Genomic DNA, 26308 nt, shown 5'->3' with positions numbered 1-26308 from the left:
CTTGCTATGTTATTATTAACTAAAGCGCCTCATTTCCATTCAGGCTCACTCTTTGTGTTGTACATCCTGTGAGTTCTGGGGTTGTGTGTCCTTTTTCTCTAATTGGGTTTTGACAAATGTATGATGACATAGATGCACCCTTACAAGATCATACAGGTTTTCTGGCCTGAACATTGCCCTGTGCTCTGCCTTAGTCATCTCTCTCTCCCTGTTGGCCCCTGGCAATCCCTGACGGTTTTACTATCTCCATATTTCAGTCTGTTCCAGAATGTCCTGTAGTTGGAATCATGCAGTATGGGTACCTTTCCGGTTTGGCTTCGTTCACTTAGGGATCTGCATTTAAGGGTCCGTCGTGTCTTTTTATGCTTGATGGCCCATATCAACAATGGTCTTTCATACTCCCAAGTGCAATGTGTCTGCTCACCAGCTGAGGCCTTGCCATGGGATTCACAATTTCCTCTCAGTGTCTTCCAAGCAGCTTTTCCATATCATCTTCTCAGGCTTCTGTGCACCTGCCAGTACTGGACATATTTGGCTGTTGCTGATCTAGGAGCCTTCCCAAGGCAGGTGGTGAAACGGTCTGGATTTCATGTTCTGTATTAGGAAATCTAACACTGCAGCAACCCCGAATGCCTCGTTCATGGGCAGTTGATAGTGCAGGGCAACCGTCTTCTCTCCAAGAACTGGCTAGAACAGGCTTCTGCCCACTGCTTTTATTCCATCATCAGGTAATTTGAGTGTTTCCAGTCTAAGAGAATTCCACTGCAGATCTGGATGTGGACCATCTTCTATCAGAGACAGTTCAGGCTCAGTCCCTAAATTAATGGGAAGCAAGACATAGGCAAGTGTGACTTCTTAGAGACAGGCTGGACTGCTGCTGCTCTGTCCTTGGGTTGTGCCAGCCCTTCCTTTATTCTTTCCCAGTGTCCTTATCCATTGCCTGTAGCCCAGGACCAGCACCAAGCCTGTAGGTTCTGCGTGGCATTCCTGTCCCGCCCGGGGATCTTCATGTAGGTGCTGCACGGGGAAAGAAGGGTGCTGAGAGGAGAGGCTGCTGTCAGCACAGGAGCCATGAGGGTGGTGGCCATTTGGCCACTATGTCCAGTGCTTTCAAGGTGTCCTCAGTGTCCTCATTTATGCCATGGCTTAGAAGATTGTCCTTGCCATCTTTATGAACTGTCTCAGCCATCACTTATTTTCACTTTCCTCATGGGGACCAACCTGCTGACTTTCTCGTCACTGGGGCATTGTTAACTACCAGCTGTGCGTATTTAGTGTTCATATGCAGAGCAAAGTGTGATCGTCTCTGGGACGCTCTGCATCTGGGTTTTTTTGCTGACATTTACTTTTCCTTTTTTCTCTTTGAATGCTGTGGTTTTGAACAAGTTGGTAATGTGATCAGTTTTCACTTACGATTTTCAGGCATCAGGAGTACAAGATTCCCTGGAAGAGACATTTGCATGGAATATTTACTTATTTGAAGAGGAATCAGATGTGCCCAGTCAACTTAGCACCCGCTGAGGTCCTGTCGCCATTTGTTGAGTTTGCACAACATGCCTGGGCATGATTGTGCCAGATTTCTGTCCAGCCCTGAGAATTAGCAAGCAGTCTGCATTTTACAGGTGTGGGAACTAAGGGTTAGGGGATGCGTTACGCTGCCCAACTCTCATGGGTTGTGAGAGGCAGAGATGAAATTGAAACCTGGGCCTCCCTCTCTCCAAACTCCATGCTCTGGGTGCAACACCACTTGGCCCCTCCCCAAGGGACCTCCTCTGTGCTGAGAAGCAGGGCAGCCTGGGGCATACATGGGAAGTCGGAGGCTTCAGTCACTTTATTCCCATGCTGTGCTCTGTTCACCAGACTCCCTAGGGTCCTCCCATCACAGGAGAAAGTGGCCTCTTGAGCCCTTTGAGATCAAGGCTGGGCATAGAACACCACCGTGGCTCAAACTCAGAGTCTTTTTTTTTTTAAACTATGTCTGGAGCACTTTGATAATCTCTCCAGAGATATTCGTTTGCTAAAATGAATTGCTAAATGTAGGAGAGAGTTTTGGGGGCATGACTGAAGCCTGCCATGGGTGCCAGTGATACTGGCAGCTTCCCTGGTGGGTGGGAAAGAGAAACCTGCCTGGTGGGTGGGTTCAGGACCTGGAAAAGACCTCCTTAGCCTAGTTCCTTGTTGCTTTGCTGCCGCCCCCAGGCAGTTCAGCCTGGGCTTAGTCAGCGTCTAGCAGCCTCACTGAACTTTTAGGACCAAGAGCCATCACACTGGCCTGCTGCTGCTGTTGCATAGGCGTGAGCTTGGTACTTGTCATCTCGCAACGTGCTCAGTGGCTCACCCAACTACAGTACCTGGTGGAGCTCTTGAGATACCCGTTTGCTCTCTGAGGTTTGGATCAGCAGTGACCCAGATAAGAGTTCATTTGTAAGAACAAAATATATATCATGCTTGGGAGGCTGAGGTGGGCGGATCACTTGATGTCAGGAGTTCGAGACAGGTCTGGCCAACATGGTGATACCCCGTCTCTGCTAAAAATACAAAAATTAGCTGGGTATGGTGGCAGGCGCCTGTAATCTCAGCTACTCGGGAGGCTGAGGCAGGAGAATCCCTTGAACTTGGGAGGCGGAGATTGCAGTGAGCTGAGATAGCACCACTACACTCCAGCCTGGGTGACAGAACGAGCCTCCATCTCACAAACAAAAAAAAAAAAAAATAAAAGAAAAGAAAAGAAGAAAGAAAAGGAAATATATATCATGCTACCCCTTAGCTGAAGCCAGTGTCATCTCTTCCTAGCTTATTTCTGTGGCTTCTTAAGTGGTCTTGTCGTGTATACCTTCCTTTCTTACAGGGAAACCATAACCCATCGTGCCTCTGTCCTAACCCACCAATGGCTTTTCTCTTGCTCATGGTCAAGTTAGAGGCTTTACAGGGTCCTCTGAGTCTCCATATGCTCTGACCCTTCCCCCGCCATGGCCCCACCTCTGCTACAGTGACCCTGGGGCTCCTGGCAGCTTTTCAGACACAGCCTGGCATTATGTGTTTTCCCCTGATGCAGTGTCTTTAATCAGACGCCTTTCTCGCTGAACCTTACCCTGTCACTGCCCGATTTAAAACTCCAGGCCCCGCTACTCTCTATCTCTCTCCCCTGCCTAATTTTTCTGCAAAGTATTTATCACCCTTTGTCATGCTACCTATGGTACTTATTTGATTATTGTCTGTCTTCCCCTGTTAGAGTTTAATCCCCATGAGAGCAAATATTTTTGTCAGTTGTTTATTCTTCATCCCTGGCATCTAGGACAGCACCTGGCAGATAGTAGGTGCTCAGTAAATTGGTGCTGCAGGGGTTTGCCTGGTGTCCTGAGATCCTGATATAGATGTGCCTAGTTCTAGAATAATCTGACATAACACGTGATGTGAATCTTCATGTGTGAGCGCTGGTATTTGTTTTACAGTGTTGATTTGTGAGATATTGCCATTCCTGCTCACTTGTGTTGGAATGTGTCTTCATGAGCAGGAGGAAAGGGAGGCGTTCTATATGGGGCGTGGGGATGGCCCCTGCTGGGAGCTCTCCTCTCTGCCACACAGCTGTCATTTGCGTCTGTGTCAGTGCCCCAGAAGTGAACCTTCATAGGATATAGGTAGGTCAGGACCTGCTCTCCTGGGTGACAAGAACAGCGATTCCTGTAAATATTATGTAAAACATTCCTTCACTTCACCATGGCGTCAGGTTCAGTCAGGCTATTTTGATTTTTTTTTTTTTTTTTTGAGACAGAGTCTTGCTCTCTTGCCCAGGCTAGAGAGCAGTGGCATGATCTTGGCTCACTAAAACCTCTGCCTCCCGGGTTCCAGCAATTCTTCTGCCTCAGCCTCCTGAGTAGCTGAGATTACAGGCACGTGCCACTATGCTCGGCTAATTTTTGTATTTTTAGTGGCGACGGGGTTTCAACATGTTGGTCGGGCTGTTCTTGAACTCCAGACCTCGTGATCTGCCTGCCTCGATCTCCCAAAGTGCTGGGATTACAGGTGTGAGCCACTGTGCCTGGCCTATTTTGATGTTTTTAAAAAGGGCTTTGGGAGGACTTTGCTCTCTGGCTCTAAGCAAGCTTTAGCCATTTGTTTAACTTTTAAAACAAATGTGTATTCGGGAAATACTGGTAATATGGGACCCCACTGGAAAGGCATGTGCTTGTTTACCCATGCTACTTCTGTCTAAGGCGCAAGGTGAGGCCATCCTACCCCAACCACTCTAAATGGCCTGGCCACCTGTGCAGATGGGTACCCGGTGGGGCTGGGCCCTTGGTTGGCATCAGGCAGGTTCATCTGCATGCCTTGCGTGCTCCCCAGCTTGTCAAGCCTCCATCTGCTTTGTTCTTCACTCTGGCGTCCCATGGACCTTCCTCAATCTGGATTTAGGAACATGCCCTCTGGCCTTCATGAGCCACAACTGTAGAGGCTATAAGAAAATCAAAGTTTGCTTCTCTATTTTGCTGGAGCACTCCTTTCCAAAATAGGAGGTAAATATATGAAGATGCAAGGCCCAATGTGTCTTAAAATATCTGTCGTATTTTCTCTACTCTTTCTAGATAGATTGGGAATGTCTTAGTTCATTTTCTGTCGCTGTGACAGAAGACTACAGACTAGGTAATGTATAAAGAAAATAAATTTATTTCTTTTAGTTCTGGAGGAAGCTCAATGTCAGCAGGCTTCCCAATGGAAGCCAAGAGCAAGGATTTCAGAATCCCAAGAGGAAACAATTTCCAACCTCAAGGCCTGGGAAATTCAAGGTTGAGGGGTCATATCTGGTTGGCTTCTGGTGAGAGCCTTCATCCCGTGTCATAGCATGGCAGAAAACTGGAAGGGCAGGCGAGTGCTTGAGAAAAGAGATGGGGCAAAGGGGGCCTACCCACTTTATAACAACCAGCCTCATGGAAACCAACCCAGTCTCTGGAGAATGGTGTTAATGCACACATGAGGGCATGCCCCCATGACCTAATTGCCTCTGAAAGTTCCCACTACCTCTCACCCAGTACTGTTGCACTGGGGACCAAATTTCACCCTGAGTTTTGGAGGGGTCAAACCACATCCACACCACAGCAGGGAGGATGTAGGCCTTGAGATTGGAAATGGTTTCCTCTCGGGTTTCTGGAATCCTTGCTGTTGGCTTCCACGCTCTGTTGCTTTAGGGAAACCCACTGACATTAATTCTCTATCTTCCATGTGTGGCCTGGTTTTCTTCTGAAAGCTTCCAGGATCCTCCCTTTATCCCCGGTGTTCTGACTTTGTATAGTGATGTGTCATGGGGTAGGTTTGGCCCCTTGTTAAGTGGGAACATAAGTTTTTGCAGATTCCAGGGCTGATTTAAATATTTAATGTTATATTACTTAAATACATACCACTTAAAACTGGGTATAAATTCCTTATGCTATGGTTATAAAAATCACATCCAAATTGCAAATTAAACATGAAGTACCCAGCTAATGAAACTCAAATGCACAACATCGCTTTGCTGTGATGGCTGGCTTCACTCCTTTTGTCACAGGAATTAGGTACAGATTGCCGTCGCTCAGTGTCCTTTGAGTGATAACGTTTGGCTTCACTTGGCGTGAATGAGTCATGTATATATTAAATCTACCCTGTGGCTTTTTTCTCATTAGCCACAATAATTAACATAATTCTGCTTGATGCCAATGTGTAAACACAGAGGAGCCCGGCACAGCGTGGTTATAGCACGGCTGTCCAGACTATTCTTAGACTGTGCTTGCTTACAGGAATTATTTTGGATTGTCATTACAACGAAAACATGAAATGTAAATGTTTTCATAGAGAGCTCACATAATCCCGAGGAATTTGGTTCTTTTTATATGCTTCCTATGCCGGTTTTCTCCCATAAGCCTATAGAAAGGTGAGCTATAAGAAATCGTGGCTATTGTTCAGATGAGTGGTTGAACAGGTCATAATAAACTGGCATTTGCCCCTCCCCACCCCTGCCACCCCACGTTTCTCTGTCAGCTGCCGCAATTTGCACAGCAGTTTAATCCCATGTTACGTCGCCATCCATATTTTGAGATGGAGACAGATGTGTCTCCTGGAGCTTGGAGACCATGATCCATTTTTCAGGTGAAGTTTTAGCTTAAACATTGCTGCCCGCCACCTTCACTGCTGTGGGCAGGGGTAACATTTGTATTTTTTGGAAGCTAACATGACATCGGAGAGGGCTCACAGTGTAAACTTTCTGGCTAGTTAGAAGTGTGTGTGTATATCTGTGTGTTTATTTGTGTGTGTGTGTGCGCGCGCGCGCATGTGGAGTGATGTGGAGTGTGTGCATTCCTGTGTGTGTATGCTTGTGTATATATTTGTGTGTGTGTGCATGTGAGTGTATGATTGTGTGTGGAGTGTGTGTATTCATCTGTGTGTATGTTTGTGTATATATTTGTGTGTGTGTGTGCCTGTGAATGAGTGGTGTGGATTGTGTGTATTAATCTGTGTGTATGTGTATATATTTGTGTGTGTGTGCATGTGAGTGTATGAGTGTGTGTGGAGTGTGTGTATTCATCTGTGTGTATGTGTATATATTTGTGTGTGTGTGTGCATGTGAGTAGTGTGGAGTGTGTGTATTCATGTGTGTGTATGTTTGTGTATATATTTGTGTGTGTGTGTGGATGTGAGTGTATTAATGGTGTGGAGTGTGTGTATTCATCTGTGTGTTTGTGTATATATTTGTGTGTGTGTGTGCATGTGAGTGGTGTGGAGTGTGTGTATTCATGTGTGTGTATGTTTGTGTATATATTTGTGTGTGTGTACCTGTGAGTGAGTGGTGTGGTGTGTGTGTATTCATCTGTGTGTATGTGTGTGTATTTGTGTGTGTGTGCATGTGAGTGTGAGTGGTGTGGTGTGTGTGTATTCATCTATGTGTATGTTTGTGTATATATTTTTGTGTGTGCATGTGAGTGTATGAGTGGTGTGGAGTGTGTGTATTCATGTGTGTGTATGTTTGTGTACATATTTGTGTGTGTGTGGATGTGAGTGTATGAATGGTGTGGAGTGTGTGTATTCATCTGTGTATCTGTGTATATATTTGTGTGTGTGTGTGCATGTGAGTGGTATGGAGTGTGTGTATTCATGTGTGTGTATGTTTGTGTATATATTTGTGTGTGTGTGTGTGCATGTGAGTGTATTAGTGTGGAGTGTGTGTATTCGTGTGTATATGTGTATATATTTGTGTGTGTGTGCATGTGTTTGGTGTGGAGTGTGTGTATTCATGTGTGTGTATGTTTGTGTATATATTTGTGTGTGTGTGCATGTGAGTGGTGTGGAGTGTATATATTCATGTGTGTGTATGTTTGTGTATATATTTGTGTGTGTGTGCATGTGAGTGTATGAATGGTATGGATTTTGTGTATTAATGTGTGTGTATGTTTGTGTATATATTTGTGTGTGTGTGCGCTTGTGAGTGTATGAGTGGTATGGATTTTGTGTATTAATGTGTGTGTATGTTTGTGTATATATTTGTGTGTGTGTGCTTGTGAGTGTATGAGTGGCATGAATTTTGTGTATTCATGTGTGTGTGTGTATATATTTGTGTGTGTGTGTGTGTGTGTGTTGTCACTGCAGGCCAGCTGTGTTTCAGGACTCTGCTTTGCTTGCATTTCTGCATCCTGGTACCTGAGCCTGTTCTGAGCTTCCATCCGTGGCATGCCCAGCACCAGGCTCTGCAGCGCTTCCCAGTGTGGTGGCAGTGTGGGGTACCGCTGCTGCTTGCAAGCTGGGGCAGGGGTGCTGGTGATGGCCAAGCCTGCACTGCGTGTTGGTTTGTGAGGTGTCTTCAGGGCTCCGGTGTGCTCCTGTCATTGCTGTCCTTCTCCAAAACCTCTCAGGCTCAGAACCTGGATCTTATCTTTACCTTTTCTTTCCCCCTCATCCCCCATCCAGTTCATCTCCAAACTCCATCTGTTTATTCCTCCCTATTATCACTGTTTTAAAATCTTATTCTTGCCGGGATCATCTTCAAGCCCTGTTGCTTCGCACCTGATGCATGGCCTTTGCACTGCCTCCTGCCCCCTCCCTGTTACCCGCGCTCCACAGCGGGGCCAGCTCTTCCTTCTGTCATTCCTCTCACTTGTTCTGGAGCCATGGAACCTTCAGTGAGGACAGTCTCTGCAGGACAAGGGGAGCCGGCAGCCTATGGGCCAATGGGTTTTGTTTATCCTACACAATATTTTAAGAAGTTGCCAGACAGCTTTAAAAACTGGATTTTTCTACGTTAAAAAACTCTACTTTCAGTTATTCCTGAAAACATAGACAATCCAGCAGCACTGAGCACATATTCTTAGAAGGTGACAGGAGGTGGGAATGGTGTGTTCCCTGCTCCTTCCCCTCGGGCCGTGTTTTCTGCAGTTTGCTGCACTCCTCACTCTATGGTATAGCCCCTCAGCCTGCCCCATTTCTGTCACCTGTCTGGCCCCCATCAACATGCATGTTTGTAGCCCAGAGTTGACTGGCTTCCAGGTCAGGGACCTTTCTACACCCATAGTTAGAACTCATCTTGTCTTTTTGCCTCCTGCTACCATTTTGCCTCTTGGGAGTTCTCTCCCTTCCCCCTAAACCTGTTCAAATCCTGTCATTCCACAAGGCCAGCTCACCTCCTCCCTCCTATGTGAAACCTCCCTGCCTGCCGCTGGCAGAGTTTTCTCCCTCCCTGAATTACTAAAGCACTCCAGGTTTGTCTGTGGCTTTGGGGCCATTGCGTGTCATTGTGTTTGTCAGAGCTGTGTTTAGACGGCCCGTCCCCCAGGGCCAGGGCCTCACTGTGGCTGACACACAGCGCCTTGCTCACTGTGGACTGTGGGTTCTCAACAAATCTACGACAAGAAAGGTGTGTAGAGGTGACCCAGGGCCTCATGCTATGGGTACCAATAGGAGGGCCTCTCACTAATGTGGGGCAGGGTGTAGCTGATAACTTCCCCAGCAGCTCTGAAGACGGTTGTTTCCCTTTTTGTCACCAGAGCCACTGTTTAGGGACACATCTTTAATGTGGGAAAATGCCCAAACACAACTAAGCTCTGGGACATCATGGTAGGCCATGGGTGTGTTCCCTCCGTTGTAAGTGATTTGATCTGTCACTAAGGTCATTCAGTGATACTGCTTTAAGATCAGCATACAGAAAAGAAAGTTAAATAGGACTTCAGTGAAATTTAGAATATTTCCATACTTCTCATTCAGAATATTAAGTACAAATCTACAGGATTCTCTACTTGGTACTAGGTGCTGTCTTTGCCTCCCAGGACTCTCCCTCCCAAGAGCCTCTGGGTCTCTGTGTTCTTCTCACCTGGGTTTTGTTTCAGCCCCACTGACATTCAGAACACCTGGAGCGCATGCTGAGCTGGGAGCACGATGCCTGTCCTCTCCTATGCCTCTGATAAATCCGGGTGGGATTTCTGAGAAGCAGCATAGGTTGGTAAAAAGCGCAGATGCTTAATGACTGTTGTGATGACTCAATCACTTGAGGTTTTCCCCAACCCTTGAGATCTGGGCTTTGTTTGCATCAGCTTTCTGGCTTGCAAAACCAAGCTCAGGGTTTCTTATCACATGCCCTTGGGTAGTGAGAGCGACCTTGAGATGCCTGGCATTTTTTTTCTTTACTCCTGTCGAGCCCCTTTGAGAGGGAAAGGAGCTTTGCTTCCCAACTTCTGGGCCAGAGGGCGAGTGTACTCCAGGGCAGCACTGTCTAATAGCGCTTTGTGCCACAATGCAAGCGTTCTCCATCTGTGCTCTCCGGTGCAGTAGCCACTGGCCTCGTGTAGCTATTGAGCACTTGAGATGTGGCCATTGCGACTGAGGAACTGAATTGTATTTCATTTTAGTGTATTCAAATGTGCTTACCACATGTGCTTACCATATGGGACAGCCCAAATCTCAGGGGCTGGGGAAAATGGGTCAGTGCAATACCTAACAGAGAGCCGTGCGCAGTCCTAATGGGAAGATGCCTAATTGAAGATGCCTACTGCGTAGGGCGAGGCTCTACACTGCTGTGCAAGTCAAAGCCTGTTTGGCCAAACTTGGCTGGCATCAAAACGTTTTGAATAATATTTGCAGAAAAACCCATTGCTGTGCTGTTCTGAGGAGGGCATTAGTTACTAATCGTTCTTTCATTTCCTTTAAAAATAGCAGACACCAAGCTCCGTTAGTTGTGATTTAAGGACCCACAGTGGTATAGCTTGTGAGTGCAGTCACCTACCGCATAACAGCATTTCAGTCAACAGTGGACTGCATATATGACAGTGGTCCCATAAGATTATAAGACCCTATTTTTACTGTACCATTTCTACGTTTAGATGCACAAATACTTCCCACTGTGTTACTGTTGCCTACATTATTCCATATGGTAATATACTGTCCAGGTTTATAACCTAGGAGCAATAGGCTGTGCCATACAGCCTGGGTGTGTGGTAAGCTAGGTCATCTAGATTTGTGTAAATTCACTCTGTGATGCTTGCACAACAATGCTCCTAGCCATCGAAAGGTCATCCTTCAGCTTTATTATCATCAAAGCATTTCAACTTCCTGTTTCTACATCATCAGCTTCTATTAATAGCTACAGGATTGTTAAGTATAAATATGAAAATTATGTTGAGGAGTACAAGATCTTTCTTCCATTAGGCAGAACCGCACAGATGAGATCTAAAACATTCACATTGATAAATACTGCTTTTGAAGTGGATTTTTCCCCATAAGAGCCAAGCAAAGGATCAAAACAGAAATTCTCCACAGAAACAGGAATAAATCACTAGAGAGGTTGTTTCTGGAATTTTCCTGTCCATTGAGCGCCTGTCCATGGAGCTAATGTCAGCAAGGATAGTGTATCATATTCCTTGACTTCCTCAGTATACTAGGGTCCTCACTTTTGTGTTGTAACACACACGCAAGAGGTTGAGTAGTATTACTGAATAAATGCACTTTAGTAGGAAGGAAACTTTCAGAAAGTCAGCCTCTCCTGGGAAGCCAAGACAAACAGCTCTTGGAGCCAAGACACAGAGAGGCCACACCCAGGGAATGCCCAGGTGTCCCCAGTGTCCCCATGCACACTTTTCTCTCTAGCTCCTGCAGATGCTTCTCAGCCATCCCTGTGGCTGGAAGGAGTTGGATTGCGGTGACTCCTGATGAAATGCAAAATTGCAGGACTCTCTTAAATGCTCTTTTATTTTGACATTTTAAAATGCTATTCTGAGAGGTATAGAGAAGACTTAGGTAACAGAAGAGATGAGAAGTAGCCAAGATCTCCTCTGAAGTTCAGATTCCAAGTTAGTGAGGTCTTGCACCAAATCCAGCTGGCCCTTCTTCCCTCTTTTCGGGACTAGATGTCTTTGGTGGCAAGAATATTAAACTAGACCCACGCTGACTGCAACAATGAAAGGGGTTGACTCACTCACCGATAGGCAGGCTTCAGAGGTGGTTTGATGCAGGGATGTGGTGATTTTACCTAGAGCCCTGTTTTCTTATTCTCTTCAGCTCCGCCCACTGTGGAGTCAGCGCCTCATCCTAAACTCAGCCTCTCTTCAGGGTTGTATGGTGGCCACCGGTAATTTCTGGTGCCACACTTCTTTGGTTCAGAGGGAGTGAAGGGGACGTTCTTGTTAAAAGAGCACCTTTTCCCAGAGCCCCCTTAGTTCTTAGTTGGACCACGTGTCTTCTCTTACGTCAGTAACTGGGGCTAAAGCAATGCTGATGCCCTAAATCCCATGGTGGAGTCAGGTTTTCCATAGACCCAGAGCTGTGAAGGAAGATGTGGACCCCCAAATAAAGATTGGGGTAATCGCCCAGCAAAGAGTAGCTCTTAGATAGGAAACTACCATCTCCCAGCTCTATCATCTGCCAGTCTCCCCTTATATACTTACAGATGCAGCTTTCTGCTAGAAAGTAGAAAATTCTCACTTTTTTGAAAGATTACTTTTATGGCTTTGTGACTATTAATTCTCCTTTGCTCCCCCCCTTCTTTTCCCCCACTCTTCTTTTCCTTCCTTCCTTCATTTCTCTTCTTCCTCTGTCCCCATCCCTCCTTCCCTTTTCCTTTCTTCTCCCCTCTTCTCCTCTTTACCCCTTCATCCTGTTTCCCCTTTCTTCTCTTTCCTTCCCTCCTCTCCTCCTAGCCTCTCCTTACCCTCTTATCCGTCAGCCCTTCTCAATTGATGATCTAGTTGTTTGTTCAACTTAATCTAACTGGTGGGGTACAGTTAGGTTTCTTACTAAATTAAACGCCTTCATATCCTCCCACTGTCCCCCAGGAAGAAGAAATGCCAGAGGTAGAAATTGACATTGATGATCTTCTTGATGCAGACAGTGATGAAGAGAGAGCTTCAAAATTACAGGTAAGCAGTTTTCAAAATTCTAATCATGGATACTCGGGAGTCTACTTGGGTCTCCAGAGCTTGGCATGAACTGATTCCGCCCTGTGGTGGAGTTGGCACCAGGACCTGGGCCATGGCTGTTTGCAGAGAGGAAGGCAATGGGCTGCTAAGTGTTTGCCCTCTTAAACTGCCTCTCTGAGGATAAAGCAGCTCTTGACTATAGTCTGTTCTCAAAGTACCTTATGGGTGTAACTTTCTCCAGCCCCATTTTCTTGGGAGAAACAGCTGATTCTGCTTCCAAAGATCCACTTGCCAGGGAAGGAAATTGATACCCCACAGTTGCATGAGAAAGAGAAGGACTGAGCTAGCACTGGAATATCCAAGCCCAGGGCTCCGGTATCACAGTTGTGGACTGTATCATTCATGAAATTAATTTCTAAATATGATTGCTTATGACATAATTCTATTTAGTAGACGATCTCTTCATAGACAGTGTTCACCTCATAGCATTGCAGTACAACGATGGATATTGAGATGTCTAGTATTTCTTTAGTGGACAGCAATAAAGTACAGTACTTATTTCCCTTCCCACAGTAGGTCAAATCTATCATTTTTAAATCTACATTTGGGAGTTTCTAAAACCAGTTGACTTTTGACTTGCCATTGTTCTTAATGTCCACTGATAATTACTGTTAATGGCTGTTGGTGACCACAAATGGCAAATAGCCACTACGGCAATCAAAGGGCACATTTTAATGTATTAATGTGTTTAATGCATTAGTCATTACTAGTGTCCCTTGAGTGGTGAACAGTCTGAGTTATGAAAATTAGTTCTTCTTAGTAGATTTAGCTGGGAGAAAATAGCATCCTAGTTATAAAATTTTAAAAAGATAATGCAGGTATCAGTTCTATAGAAAATGTAATGACATAACAAAGTTTTCTTAACATTGAGAACTTGAAAGGAGTTTTTAAGCTATCATCACCCCCCAACTCCCAGTTCCCAGGTGAGGACCCAAGCTAGTTTATGGCTACATTGCACTTAAACCCTTTGCTTTCTGAGTGCAGTGTGGGTGCCACCATCTTGCACAGGCTGGCTCAACTTGAATATCCACCAAGTTGGCAGCCAAAGGAAAGGTGTGTGCATGCGTGTGTGCACACAGAGGAGGCAAAAAGTCATTGACCGGAGGAGTGGGTTTGAAACCATTTGGATCTTGCTGGGTTATATCCAGTTAATTAAAGGAAAACTGGAGAGGGGGATTTGGTTCCTGTGGAAGGCCATCCTGGATTTGAGCTACTGAGTTAGTCCAGATCTCTCTGAAGTCTACAACCTAATGGATGCTTGAGCGTCCCTGTCCTTCTTTAAAAGAAACTGTTCCTCAGCAAGGCATTCAAGACGTGGTCAAGGGGCCCGGTGTGGTAGCTCATGCCTGTAATCCCAGTGCTTTGGGAGGCCAAGGCGAGTGGATCACGCGAGGTCAGGAGTTTGAGACCAGCCTGGCTAACATGGCAAAAACCCGTCTCTACTAAAAATACAAAAATTAGCCAGGCGTGGTGGTGTGCACCTGTAGTCCCAGCTATTCGGAAGGCTGAGGCAGGAGAATTGCTTGAACCGGGAGGCGGAGGTTGCAATGAGCTGAGATCATACCACTGCACTCTAGTCTGGGAGACAGAGCAAGACTGTGTCTCAAAACAAACAAACAAACAAACACACAGACAAAAAAACAAAAACAAACAAAAAACGAACAAAAAAACTGGTCAAGGGTTATGTTTTGTTTTCAATGCTATGGTAGCAATAAATAAATAAATAAATAAATATTTTCCTGTTCAAAAAATTTTTTCATGTAGCACGTGTGTGTGCAGGCTGAAGAATTTATGAAGGTTAAACGTTTTGTATCTTCAGACAACCAACTGGTGCTGAAATGAAGTGTGTTTCTAGATAGTATGAAATCTTGCTTTACCATTATAAAATAATACTATGAATATAAAATGATGTTTAATTTTGCCTTAAAAATAATACTGAATTTTAAGATAATAAAACTGATTTTCTGTGTGTTTAATTCTAGGAAGCTCTTGTAGACTGCTACAAACCAACAGAGGTAAACAAATCACTTTTCCTAAATGCCATGTTTGAACTGGTTTTTATTAAATCAATTTGTCTATTTTTAAAGCAAACCACAATAAGTGGATTTGAGTGTGTGTATACCAATTAGCAATTATTATCCATGAGTGCATATGTTTGAATAGCTCTAACTTCATTATTTCTAAATACTTAAAATTAATGGAGCAGAGTGTGTTGCTTGTGTTAGATAAAAGCCAGACTTCAAAGGAAATTGTGAAAGGGTTTGGAATCATTTTAGTAAAAGTTTTAGGTTTATAACTGGTTTATACATCCTATTAGTTTATTGGTATGTATTTTTTAAAAGCTTAAAGTCAGCTCTGTCTTTCCAAAGAGTTACCTTTATTGGGAAAAAAATGTTATGCTTTGTTTAGATATTTATGAAGTATAATGTATAAACATTAGCAGAAAAATGGGTATTAATGTGATTAGACTAAAGCATTTAATGTAGACTCTCATGACTGACAGCATAGAGTAGAAATTAAGGTTTAATCAGTTATGAAAATATTAGCAAGAGAAGTACTTTGTTCCTGTGATAAACTGGAGAAATTATAAGATCCGTCAGATGTTTTGAAGTCTATTTGTAACATCAAAGCCATAGTGGTAAGACTTCTGATTTTTGAAGAGATCTAATTAAAAGGGGGGAGGAAAGCATGCTTTGACAAGTATCTGATTTCAGTGACTTGGTTTGGGACTAGTTACCTATTTGAGCTTTATTCTTCCAACCTCCAGCTTTGATTATATCTTGCAGTCATAGAGATTTTTAATTTTAATTTTAGCCATCAAAATATATACTTTTAGACCAGGCTTGGTGGCCCACACCTGTCATCCCAGGCCAAAGTGGGAGGATCACTTGAGCCCAGCAGTTCAAGACCAGCCTGGTCAACAAAGCGAGATCTCATCTCTTAAGAAAAAAAAATTATACATATATATATTTAAGTTAATGTAATACAAATACATACTAATACATCTGAACCCTCCCCCCCCAAAAAATTCTGAGGCTTATTTTAAAAAGGTAACAGTGACTTTCTCCACCTTTCAGGCCCCTTCCCTATTTTATATTATATTTATGTATCATATTTCTATATTTTAATAAGCAACACTTTTGCACTTTTTGGCTGCTTCCCTTCCCTGCTATTTGCTCTTTTCTTTCTGTTTTTTCTTTTAGAGGTAGGGGCTCATTCTGTCACCCAGGCTGGAGTGCAGTGGTGCAGTCATAATTCCCTGCAACCTTGAACTCCTGTGTTCAAGCAACTCTCCCTCCTCAGCCTCCCGAGTAGCTAGGACTGCAGCCATGCATTATCACATCCAGCTAAATTATTTTTATTTTTATTTTATAGAGACTGTATCTCACTATGTTGCACACACTCATCGTGAACTCCTGGCCTCAGGCTATCCTCCTGCTTCAGCCTCTCAAAGTGCTGGAATTACAGGCATGAGCCACACTGTGCCTGGCCTACTTATTCTTTTGTTCTTAAATATGCATTTACTATTTTTTTTTTCATTTATTGACTTTAGGAGAAAGATGATCACTCTCTCACTCTCCACACAATTCCTTTTCATCTATACCCTCATCAAAGTTATTTAACAGTATTTTGTTAAATTAGTAGTCAAGGTTTATAATACTGTGATTTAAACAGATGTTTTTCACTGTTAAGCCAACAGTAAAATATGATCATGGTTCCTTTTTGTATAGCCTTTTGTTTCTCTTGGAGTTGACAATCCTTGTCATTGTTATTATTATTAGTAGTAGTAGTAGTATTTTGAGACAGGGTCTCGCTCTATCACCCAGGCTGGAGTGCAGTGGTACAATCTTGGCTCACCGCAACCTCTGCCTCCCAGGTTCAAGTGGTTCTTGTGCCTCAGCCTCCTGAGTAGCTGGGATTACTAAGCCCGGCTAATTTTTGTATTTTCAGTAGAGACAGGGTTTTGCCATGTTGGCCAGGCTGGTCTCAGACTCCTGGCCTCAACTGATCCACCCACCTCGGCCTCCCAAAGTGCTGGGATTACAGGCGTGAGTCCCCGTGCCCGGCCATAACCCTTGTCTTTAGTTTTGTCTAATACCAATTGGTATTTTTTGTTGAACTCTCTAGTGTGTTTGTCAAACATGCAATATATTTCCTGACTGCTCAAACATATCACTACCATCCCCCTGCCCCCAGACTTTTCTCCTGGAGCCCCTATACAACAATCTGGAGAAATTTTTCTTTGTGTTTATGTTTAAAATTATTCTGCTCTCTGCATCGTCTCTGTTTTCTCTGAATCTTACCTTTTTCTGCCTATTTTCATGTCTTTGCTGATTTTTGGTGGCATAGTCACATTTGAATATGGGGAGACAGTAAGCTGATTTGCATTTGTGTGTATAAGAACAGCTTGTTTTTTTGTTGTTGTTTTTGAACAGAGTCTTGCTCTGTCCCTCCAGGCTGGGATGCAGTGGCGCCATGTAGGCTCACTGCAAACCCTGCCTTCTGGGTTCAAGCGATTCTCATGCCTCAGCCTCCTGAGTAGTTGGGATTATAGGTGTGGGCCACCATGCCCGGCTAATTTTTGTATTTTTAGTAGGGGTAGAGTTTTGCCATGTTGGTCAGGCTGGTCTGAAACTTCTGGTCTCAAATGATCCACCTGCCTCAGCCTTACAAAGTTTTGGGATTACAAGAAAGAGGCACTGCACCCAGCCAGGGCTGCTTGGTTATTGCTGGATCTCACTATGGAGTGACCACGTTGCAAGCCAGATTTATTTTCTTAATCTGTTATGTGTGGAAGGGGATGGGTCCTCAAAAATGTCGATGTTTGGTTCTTTTTCTCTGGAGAGAGTCAGGATTTTTAGGGTTTGACCCTCAAATTTCCTCCCAGAGAGGAGAAGGCAGGAGACTTTACCATTTAGCTCTTTGGGGACTAAACCTTCTTTATTTATAGGTAGTTGGGGAATTAATATAGGAAAGCGATTTTAAGTTGTGTGATGGGTTAGACAAGAATAATGGAATTGTAGTCAAGAAAAATGATGAATGATGCAGATGAATGAACATGTAATATGGGGGTGGAAGGGGTTGCTGCAGAGAGGAAGCCCCATTGGCCACTGCAGACATGCGTTCACTCATTTCATCAAGCCCTTTTTCTTCAGTTCTCCACCTAAGTGAAGAAATTCATGCTTTGGTTATTCGGGTGAGAAAGTTTGGACTTGCAGATTTCTCTTTTGCCCAGCTTCGCAGCCAACAGTGAAATGCATTGCATTTTCTCATGGAAATGAGCCCGTTCTCTCCCTAGTTTTTGTAATGTTTGGGGAACCAATATTTACATTAGTTGAGAGCCATGCCATTCAATGAAAATGGTGGGTCTTGTCCCCGGAGCAAAAATATTTCTCATCTGGTTTCTATACTGAGGGTCAGGAGATGAAGAATATAATATTTGAACACTCTTCAGAGTTCTGAAAGCAGAAAAAGGAGCTGGAGTCCTTAAGTGAACATCTCTGTTCTTTTTTTAGCTCATGTTTCTAGGAATGGAAATGATGTAAAATGCTGAGGAATTTCATTCAAGTTCCCTTATCTGTTAATGGATCATTTCAAAAAGGCTGGACACTTTTGCCTTTGAGCGTATGTTCCTAGGAAACAGATTTTACTGGCACCTGGATTGTGATAATGACAATCAATAGCTTATTTTTTCCAGAGCTCTGTAGTTCACATTTGCACTAACATACATTGCTTTATTTAATCCTCACAATCGTCATTTCAAGTAGAGAGGGTTTGGGTAGCTTGCCCATAATGTCACAGTCGTGAGCAAGAGAGTCAGGACTCAACCCAAGTTTCTGACGCCTAATCTTGTACTCTTTCTTTCCAATCTGCTAGTCTTCCTAAGCTACTTGACTCAGCAAGAGGCTTAGAACTTCATAGGACTTTGTCTTATCTGAACTAAATGCCTATCAATTAAGGTGTTCTTTTCTAAGTAGGGATCTCTAAAGGTGCTGTTTTTGGTCAAAATTATTTTACTTACAACTGTTATGCCACTTGGAAGTTAGAAATGTAAGGAAGATATCTTTGCTGATTTAGGTACTTTTATTTTATAACCCCTCATTGCAGAGGTAGGGTGAGTGGTGGAAAGAATACTGGAATTTGAGTCAAAGTCTTGTGCCAATGCTAGCACCAACTGTATGACTTTAAGCAATGTTCTCAACCTCTCTGAGTCTCCCTTTCCTCCTCTATAAAATGGGGTAATACTAACCATCTCTCCTCATGTTTGTAAGGATTATTTGCTATGATAACTTTTTAAAATTATTTTATTTTTTGAGAAAGAGTCTCACTGTGTTGCCTAGGCTGGAGTGTGGTGGCACAATCACAGCTCACTGCAGCCTCAATCTCCTGGGCTCAAGCGATCCCCCTGCCTCAGTCCCCCCAGGTAGCTGAGACAACAGGTGCACACCACCATACTCAGCTAATTTTTGTTATTTTTGTAGAGACAAAGTTTCTCCATGTTGCCCAGGCTAGTCTCGAATTCCTGAGCTCAAGCAATCCACCCTCCTGGACCTCACAAAGTGCTGGGATTACAGGTATGAGCCACCAAGCCTGGCCCACAGTGATAATTTTAGTGATAGTAACAACAGCAATGATAGTGGCTAAAAAATCACTAGGCACTTAGTAGATGCCAGGCACTGGTCTAATCACATCTCATGTATTAAGAGATTTAATCTTTTTTTCCAGAAAAATGTTAACATTTGTTAAATTCTTCGTAGCTTTTAAAAGAAAATTTTAAGTAGACTTTATTATTTACAGCAGTTTTAGGTTCACGGTGAAATTGACTAGAAGGTACCAATTTCCAATATGCTCACTCTCGTCCACCTCACACATGTACACAGCCTCCCCAGTTGTCACTATCTCCCCACAGAGAGGTACATTTGTTAGAACTGGTGAACCTACATTAACACATCATTATCGCCCGAAGTCCACAGTTAACATTAGGATTCACTCTTGGTACTGTACATTATGGATTTGACTGAATTCATAATGACATGTATCCACCACTACAGCATCATACAGAGTAGTGTCAGTGCCCTAATAATCTTCTGTGCTCCGCCTAGTCATCTCTCCTTCCTCCCAACCCCTGGCAACCACTGATCTCTTTATTGTCTCCATAGTTTTACCTTTCTCAGAATGTCATATAGTTGGAATTATACAGTATTTAGCCCTTCTATTTTCAGAATAGCCATAGCATGAAAATTTGTAGCCTTTTCAAACTGGCTTTTTTTTTTTTTTTTTTTTTTTTTTTTTTTTTGAGGTGGGGTCTTGCTTTGTCTCCCAGGCTGGAGTGTAGTGGCATGATCTCTGCTCACTGCAACCTCTGCCTTCCGGGTTCAAGTGATTCTCCTACCTCAGTCTCTCGAGTAGCTGGGATTACAGATGCGTGCCACCACACCCAGCTAATTTTTGTATTTTTACTAGAGACTGGGTTTCGCCATGTTGGCAAGGCTGGTCTTGAGCTCCTGACCTCAGGTGATGTGCCCACCTCAGACTCCCAAATTGCTGGGATTACAGGCATGAGCCACTGTGCCCAGCCCAAAATGGCTTTTAAAAAATTTGATATCAACATTTCACAGCTACAGACTGGCTTCTTTTCCTTAGTAATATGCATTTAAGTTTGCTCCGGGTCTTTTCATTGCTTGATAGCTCATTTCTTCTCAGTGCTGAATAATATTCTATTGTCTGGATATACTAGAGTTTATGAATTCATTCACCTACTGAAATACTCTTGGTTGCTTCTAAGTTTTGGCAATTAATGAATAAAGCTGCTATAAACATTCCTGAGCAGGTTTTTGTGTGGACATAACTTCTCAAGTCTTTTGGGTAAATACCAAGGAGTAGGATTACTGTATTGTAAGAAGAATGTGTTTAGGTTTTGTAAGAATCTGCTTAACTGTCTTCCAAATCAGCTGTACCGTTTTGCATTCTCACCAGCAAAGAGAGTTCCTCTTGCTCCACATCCTCCCCAGCATTTAGTGTTGTCATTGTTCTGGATTTGGGCCATTCTAATTGGTGTGTAGTGATATCTTATTATTGTTTTAATTTGCATTTCTCTGGTGATGTATGATTTGGAACAACTTTTCATATGTTTATTTGTCATCTATATCTTCTTTAGTGAGGGGTCTGTTAGGGTTTCTGGTCCATCTTTTAATTGGTTTGTTTTCTTTTTGTTGAATTTTAAGGGTTCTTTGAAATTTTGGATAATAGGCCTTTATCAGACATGTTTTTTGCAATATTTTCTCCCAGTCTGTGGCTTCTCTTTTTATTCTCTTGACAGGGTGTTTCACAAAGCAGGAATTTTTGTTTTCATGAAATCCACCTTATCAATGTTTTATTTCATGGATCATGGCTTTTATGTTGTATCTACAAATCATTGTAAAACACAAGATCATTTAGATTTTTCTCCTATATTGCCTTTGGGAGATTTATAGTTTTGCAATTTACATTAGGTCCATATGTGATCCATTTGAGTTAATTTTTGTGAAGAGTGTAAGGTCTGGGTCCAGGTTCATTTCTTTGCACGTGGATTTCCCGTTGTCCCAGAATCATTTGTTGAAAAGCCTACCTTTGCTCCTTCGAATGCCTTTGCTTTTTTATCAAAGATCAGTTGATATTTATGTCGATCTGTTTCTGGGTCTCTATTCTATTCCAATTATCTATGTGTCCATTCTTTCACCAATACCACACTGTCTTGATTATGTGGCTTCAAGTATGCCTTGAGGTTGGGTAGTGTGAGTCCTCCACCTTTGTTTTTTGTCCTTCAACATTGTGTTAGCTGTTCTGGGTTTTTTGTCTTTGTATATAAACCTTAGAATCAGTTTGTTGATATCCACAAAATAGCTTCCTGGGATTTTTATTGGGATTTCATTGCATCTGTAGATCAAGTTGGGAAGAACTGACATACTGACCATATTGCATCTTCTTATCTATGAACATAGAATACCTCTCCATTTATTTCTGTCACGATGTCCTCAAGCTTAAAGATTCTTTCCTCAGCTATGTGCAGTTTACTAATGAACCCATCAAAGACATTATTTCTGTTATAGTATTTTTCATCACTAGCATTTCTTTCTAGTTCTTTCTTAGAATTTCCATCTCTCTACTTACATTCCCCATCTGTTCTTGCTTGCTGTCTACTTTATCCATCAGAGCCCTTAGCATATTAAACAGAGTTGTTTTAAATGCCTGGATGGATAATTCCAACATTCCTGCTCTATCTGAGTGGTTCTAATGCTTGCTCTGTCTCTTCAAACTGTGTTTTTTTTTTTGCCTTTTACTGTGTGTTATAATTTTTTTGCCAACTGAACATGATGAACTAGGTAAAAGGAACTGCTGTAAATGGGCCTTAAGTAGTGTGGTAGTAAGGTGTGAGGAGAAGGGAAGCATCCACAGTCCTGTGATTAGTTCTCAGTCTTGTAGGGAGCCTGTGTCCTTGAACTGTGAACTTCACAAGTGCTTCTCAGTTCGCCCCCATTCCCCTTTAGGTAGAGTAGATAGCCAGAGCCAGCTGGAGTTTGGTATTTCCCTTCCCCCAGGTCACTTAGGCTCTAGTAAAACCATGTCAGGTTAGACTCTGGTTAAATAGTTTCTCCTCAGGACAGATCTTGTTAAATAAACTTTTAGACTTTGAAAAAAAAAGAAGAAAAAGAAGGAGAAGGAGAAGGAAGAAAGAAGACGAGAATGCTCTGGTATATTTCAAAATGGTTCCTTTTTATCTCATCCTGCTGGAAGTTCAAGGGAATTCTTCTCCAGTGTTCACTGTGAGGACCTGGTAGAATTCTTAGAGGTGAAACTCATACAAAGGTCCTACAAAGATATGCTCCTACCTCTGCCCGTGACTGGATCCCCATGGAATTTTAATCTCTAAAACTTGTCCACTCTGAGACTAGCAATTTGTCAATTCCAGTTCAAGTTTTTCTACTCATCTTTTGGTTCCCACAAAGGTTGTTACTTTTGAGTTTCTCTTCCAGGAAGTTGGTGATTTTCTGTATTCACCTGTCAGTCCCTCTACTTCTGGGGCATTTGTTTGCTCAGTGACCTCACTTCCCTTGTGGATCTAGAAAGAGTTATGGATTTTTGAGTTTGTTCAGCTTTTTACTTTTGTTAAGATGCAGTGGCGATTTCCAAATTTCTTACATACCTGACTGGACACAGGAAGTCTCATTTAATCTTCACAACAAAGCTAATAGATTGACACCATTATAGTCCATTAAGGAATTTGAGGCATAGAAGTATGTTCTGTAATTTGCCTAAATTCACACAGTTAATGAGTGGAGAAGTCAGGGTATGTATTAAAGCACATGACATAAAGCTTCACACATAGTAGGCCCTTAGTATGCTAGTTGAATCTGATTCTGTATAAAGTAATGCTTCTTTATCACGTGTTAAATATGCAAGATGTCCAAGTTTACCAATAATGATATTCTTGGATTATTAAATTTAAAGAGTTGACTTTAAAGAATCTCCTAACTTCCCAGAAGTGATACTGTTTTTGGTGTGTCACCTTCTGTCATATACTTTGGGTCTATGGCTTCATCCTATATGGGCCACTGGTCAATAGGGAAGGGACTTGTGTGCCCCCATTTTGATTCATATTCATTTTCCCCCCCAAATCCATAGCTGACCTGACTGATTCATATTCAGTCTGTGAACTCTTGTCATGTAAATCTTCCTGATTGCTGGGAAACACAGAAGTATAATTGTGGGCACCTCACTAATGTATAAGTGATTGATTAGTAAGAATGGTGATTTCATTTTTTTCCTTAAGTAAATGCCATTTCTAATGTAGTGAATATTAAAGTAGATCTGATTTAAGGGTAGCAAAAGGATGTTTCCATATAATGCAAGAGGCAAAAGAGTAATTTTATTTTGGATATTACTTGTATTTGCATGATCAGTAGTGTTAGCCTAGTGGGCATGGTAAAAATCAGAGGTAGGGGTCTGGAAGCCTGCTAACCAGACTTAGGAGGAGCTTCTTTTCCTTTTCCTCACTTTCTTTGCAGTTTCCAATTTTGGGATTACAAAACAGAACCTCCATTGTACTGGGAGGATGAACAGAAAATGGATTTAATGTGGGCTGGAGGGCATCTGCCTTACCGTCTGTTAGGGGAGTTGTCTAGTCAATGAGCTTTATAAAAAAATCTCTTTTTGTAGTTGAAGATACCTATGCCATTACTCTTTGATAAACATCCGGTTTTCTTTCCATGCATTTATTTTATTTTTTGAACTAGAGGTTTTGATAGAACCTATCATTGTATCAAATTATACAATGATATCAAAGCCTATACATTGACAGGCATCCATTCACCTAGGATGACTAAGTCTGAGAGTAGGTGGCAAGAGGCATTTCTGGGTTCCAGTAATCTACCAGGTAATGGAAATGTCATGGTCACGCACTGGTGCCAGAAAGCCATGTGTGATCTGGTTTGTAAGTAGAAATCAAGCAGCATTTTCTAAAAGGCAGGCCTGCTCTGTTGTTCTTCTCATATTGGCAGTAAGAAGGCAGAGTTTCCTTCTGCCATGATTTCATGGCAACTGTGACCTTCTGACTAGCTTTGGTGATGGCCATTGTCAACCATTTATTTAGCATTCAAACCTATCTTTTAAAATCATTGTTCAGTTTATGGATACATGGAGGTACATTCCTTCTGCATTGAGCTGTTTACAGTGCAAAGAGAATGTAAATGGTGTTTACAACACAGAAAAACCATGTGGTGACTGAAAGAGACACAGCTTGGTGTTTTACAATCTTTTCTTTATTCATTTGCTCAACAAATGTGTATTGAATATCTGTGTGCCTGTAACTAATCTAGGAACTGAGACCTGGCAGGGAACTTCTACATCCATTTTTAAAGCAACCTCTTGGAAGGCCACAGTAAACTATGGTGGGAATTTAAATGCTCAAAGAATATTTAGGAATGAAAGGACAAAAATGTCAGGCTGTCAGCTTATTCGATGGTTCCCTAAGTTAGGAACCAAATTGCTTGACAGAATGCGCTTTTTAGGGCATCTGCACTTGCTAGAGGAAGCAGTCATATTATTCATTTCAGTGGATCTGAGTGTGTGTCCATAGGCAGGGGAACTCTTTTCTTATGTCAGACCCTTTTCATCTGGCCTCTCATGGGGTTTCCTCGAAAAAGACTGCAATCTTGGGCTGGGATGAGGAACAGAGCTTGAATGCTAGATTCCTGAGTTGAAAAGACACCTTTAAGAAGTTGTCGGCCGGGCGCGGTGGCTCACGCCTGTAATCCCAGCACTTTGGGAGGCCGAGACAGGCGGATCACAAGGTCAGGAGATCGAGACCATCCTGGCTAGCACGGTGAAACCCCGTCTCTACTAAAAATACAAAAAAAATTAGCCGGGCATGGTAGCGGGCGCCTGTAGTCGTAGCTACTCGGGAGGCTGAGGCAGGAGAATGGTGTGAACCCAGGAGGTGGAGCTTGCAGTGAGCTGAGATTGCGCCACTGCACTCCAGCCTGGGTGACAGAGCGAGACTCCGTCTCAAAAAAAAAAAAAAAAAAGAAGTTGTCACATTTAGAACAATGTTTCTGAATAGAGAAGGAATTGAGAAAGACAGACCAGAATCAGATGAAAACTACATTTTAATGGTTGTAGCCACTGGCTACAAAAGCCTTATAATGTTTTAGTGTCATTGGGCTGGCAAGTATTAAAGGATTGAGGTTTATTAGCCAGAAACATGTGTAGCTTTACTTAATAGCCCAAAGAATTTTGGTCCCATTATTACAGTTGCTCACATACTTTCATTAGGACTCTATGCACCAGACTTCATCTGCTCAAAGTAAAAGAGCCATAGATGCTGGAGCTGGAATAGGACCCACATTTGAGTCCAAATCCTATGCTCTGTCAACTCCTCACTGCCTTTTTCTGAATTTTTACTAATTGAGCACAAGCTCTACTTTAGAATATTTATAAAGCTGATTAAGATTATCTTCATTGAGGAAAATCAACCCAGAAATGTTAGGTAAGCTTGCTGAAGACATGCAGTCATGAGGCAAAACTCTGCATTTATTTCCTGGCCTTCATTCAGCACTCTTTGTAAAGTTAGGGAACTGTCCAAAAGACTGCTCTCACTTCTGGCACCAATTACAAGTTCACACGTCCTCAAAACCAACTTCAGCTTTGATCATTTTCAAGAATAATTCAAATTTTTATACTCATGGTTCTGATTTATTACAGGGAAAGGCTATAGTCAAGGGAAGAGACAGATGGGACAGGGTCCAGGAAAGTGCAAATGTGAAGCTTCCACGTGTCTCCTCCCTGTGGAATGGACAGCATTCTCTTAGCAGTGATATGTGACAATATGCAGAAAGTATTAGCAATCTGAGAAGCTAACCTGAGCCTGGGTGTCCAGAGTTTTTACTGGGGCTTGATCACATAGACATAGTTGACTACCCATGTGGCTGACCTTGTCTCTAGCTGGTACTACCTGACCCAAAGTGTCTACTCTAAATCACATTGTTAGACTATCTAACTTGGCACCATACCCCAAGTAAACGAAGATGCTTTTTTTTTTTTTTTTCGGCAGATATTCTAAGGGCTTAGAACTCGCCTCTCAGGAGGTGAGGGCAAATTAAATTTTTCACTATACACTCTTAGAAGCAGGATGACCATGAGATGGTGATAATAACACTAATAATAATGGTGATCAGAAGAAACTAGATGGTAGTATAGGAAAACCCCTGTGGGCCTTGCTTTTGGATGCCTTCTTTCTCTTGATAATTAATAATTGTTATTTTTATAAGAGACACAATAGAGAAGGCACAAGCTTTAAAGGGCAGTGGACCTGGTTAGCATTTTCAAATGATTGATTGTGATTTTATGGC

The 26308-nt window shown here is 42.7% G+C and overlaps 1 protein-coding gene across 3 annotated transcripts in view; it reads left to right on the top strand.

Annotated features, from left to right (window-relative positions):
* The window catches only part of PPP1R14C (protein phosphatase 1 regulatory inhibitor subunit 14C), a 108268-nt gene that overhangs the window by 59642 nt on the left and 22318 nt on the right, over positions 1-26308 (top strand). The window contains exons 2-3 of one of the 3 annotated variants that reach the window (XM_050786259.1): positions 12279-12362; positions 14405-14437. In XM_050786259.1, the coding sequence (XP_050642216.1) occupies positions 12279-12362; positions 14405-14437 (117 nt within the window). Of the gene's footprint in view, positions 1-12278; positions 12363-14404; positions 15347-26308 lie in introns of those variants that run through there. The other 2 variants (XM_050786257.1, XM_050786258.1) reach the window with 2 other exon arrangements.

The sequence above is a fragment of the Macaca thibetana genome, chromosome 4 (genome assembly GCF_024542745.1).
Source record: "Macaca thibetana thibetana isolate TM-01 chromosome 4, ASM2454274v1, whole genome shotgun sequence".
Taxonomy (NCBI): domain Eukaryota; kingdom Metazoa; phylum Chordata; class Mammalia; order Primates; family Cercopithecidae; genus Macaca; species Macaca thibetana.
The sequence above is the reverse complement of the archived record's forward strand: the minus strand, read 5'-3'. Positions and strand labels throughout refer to the sequence as shown.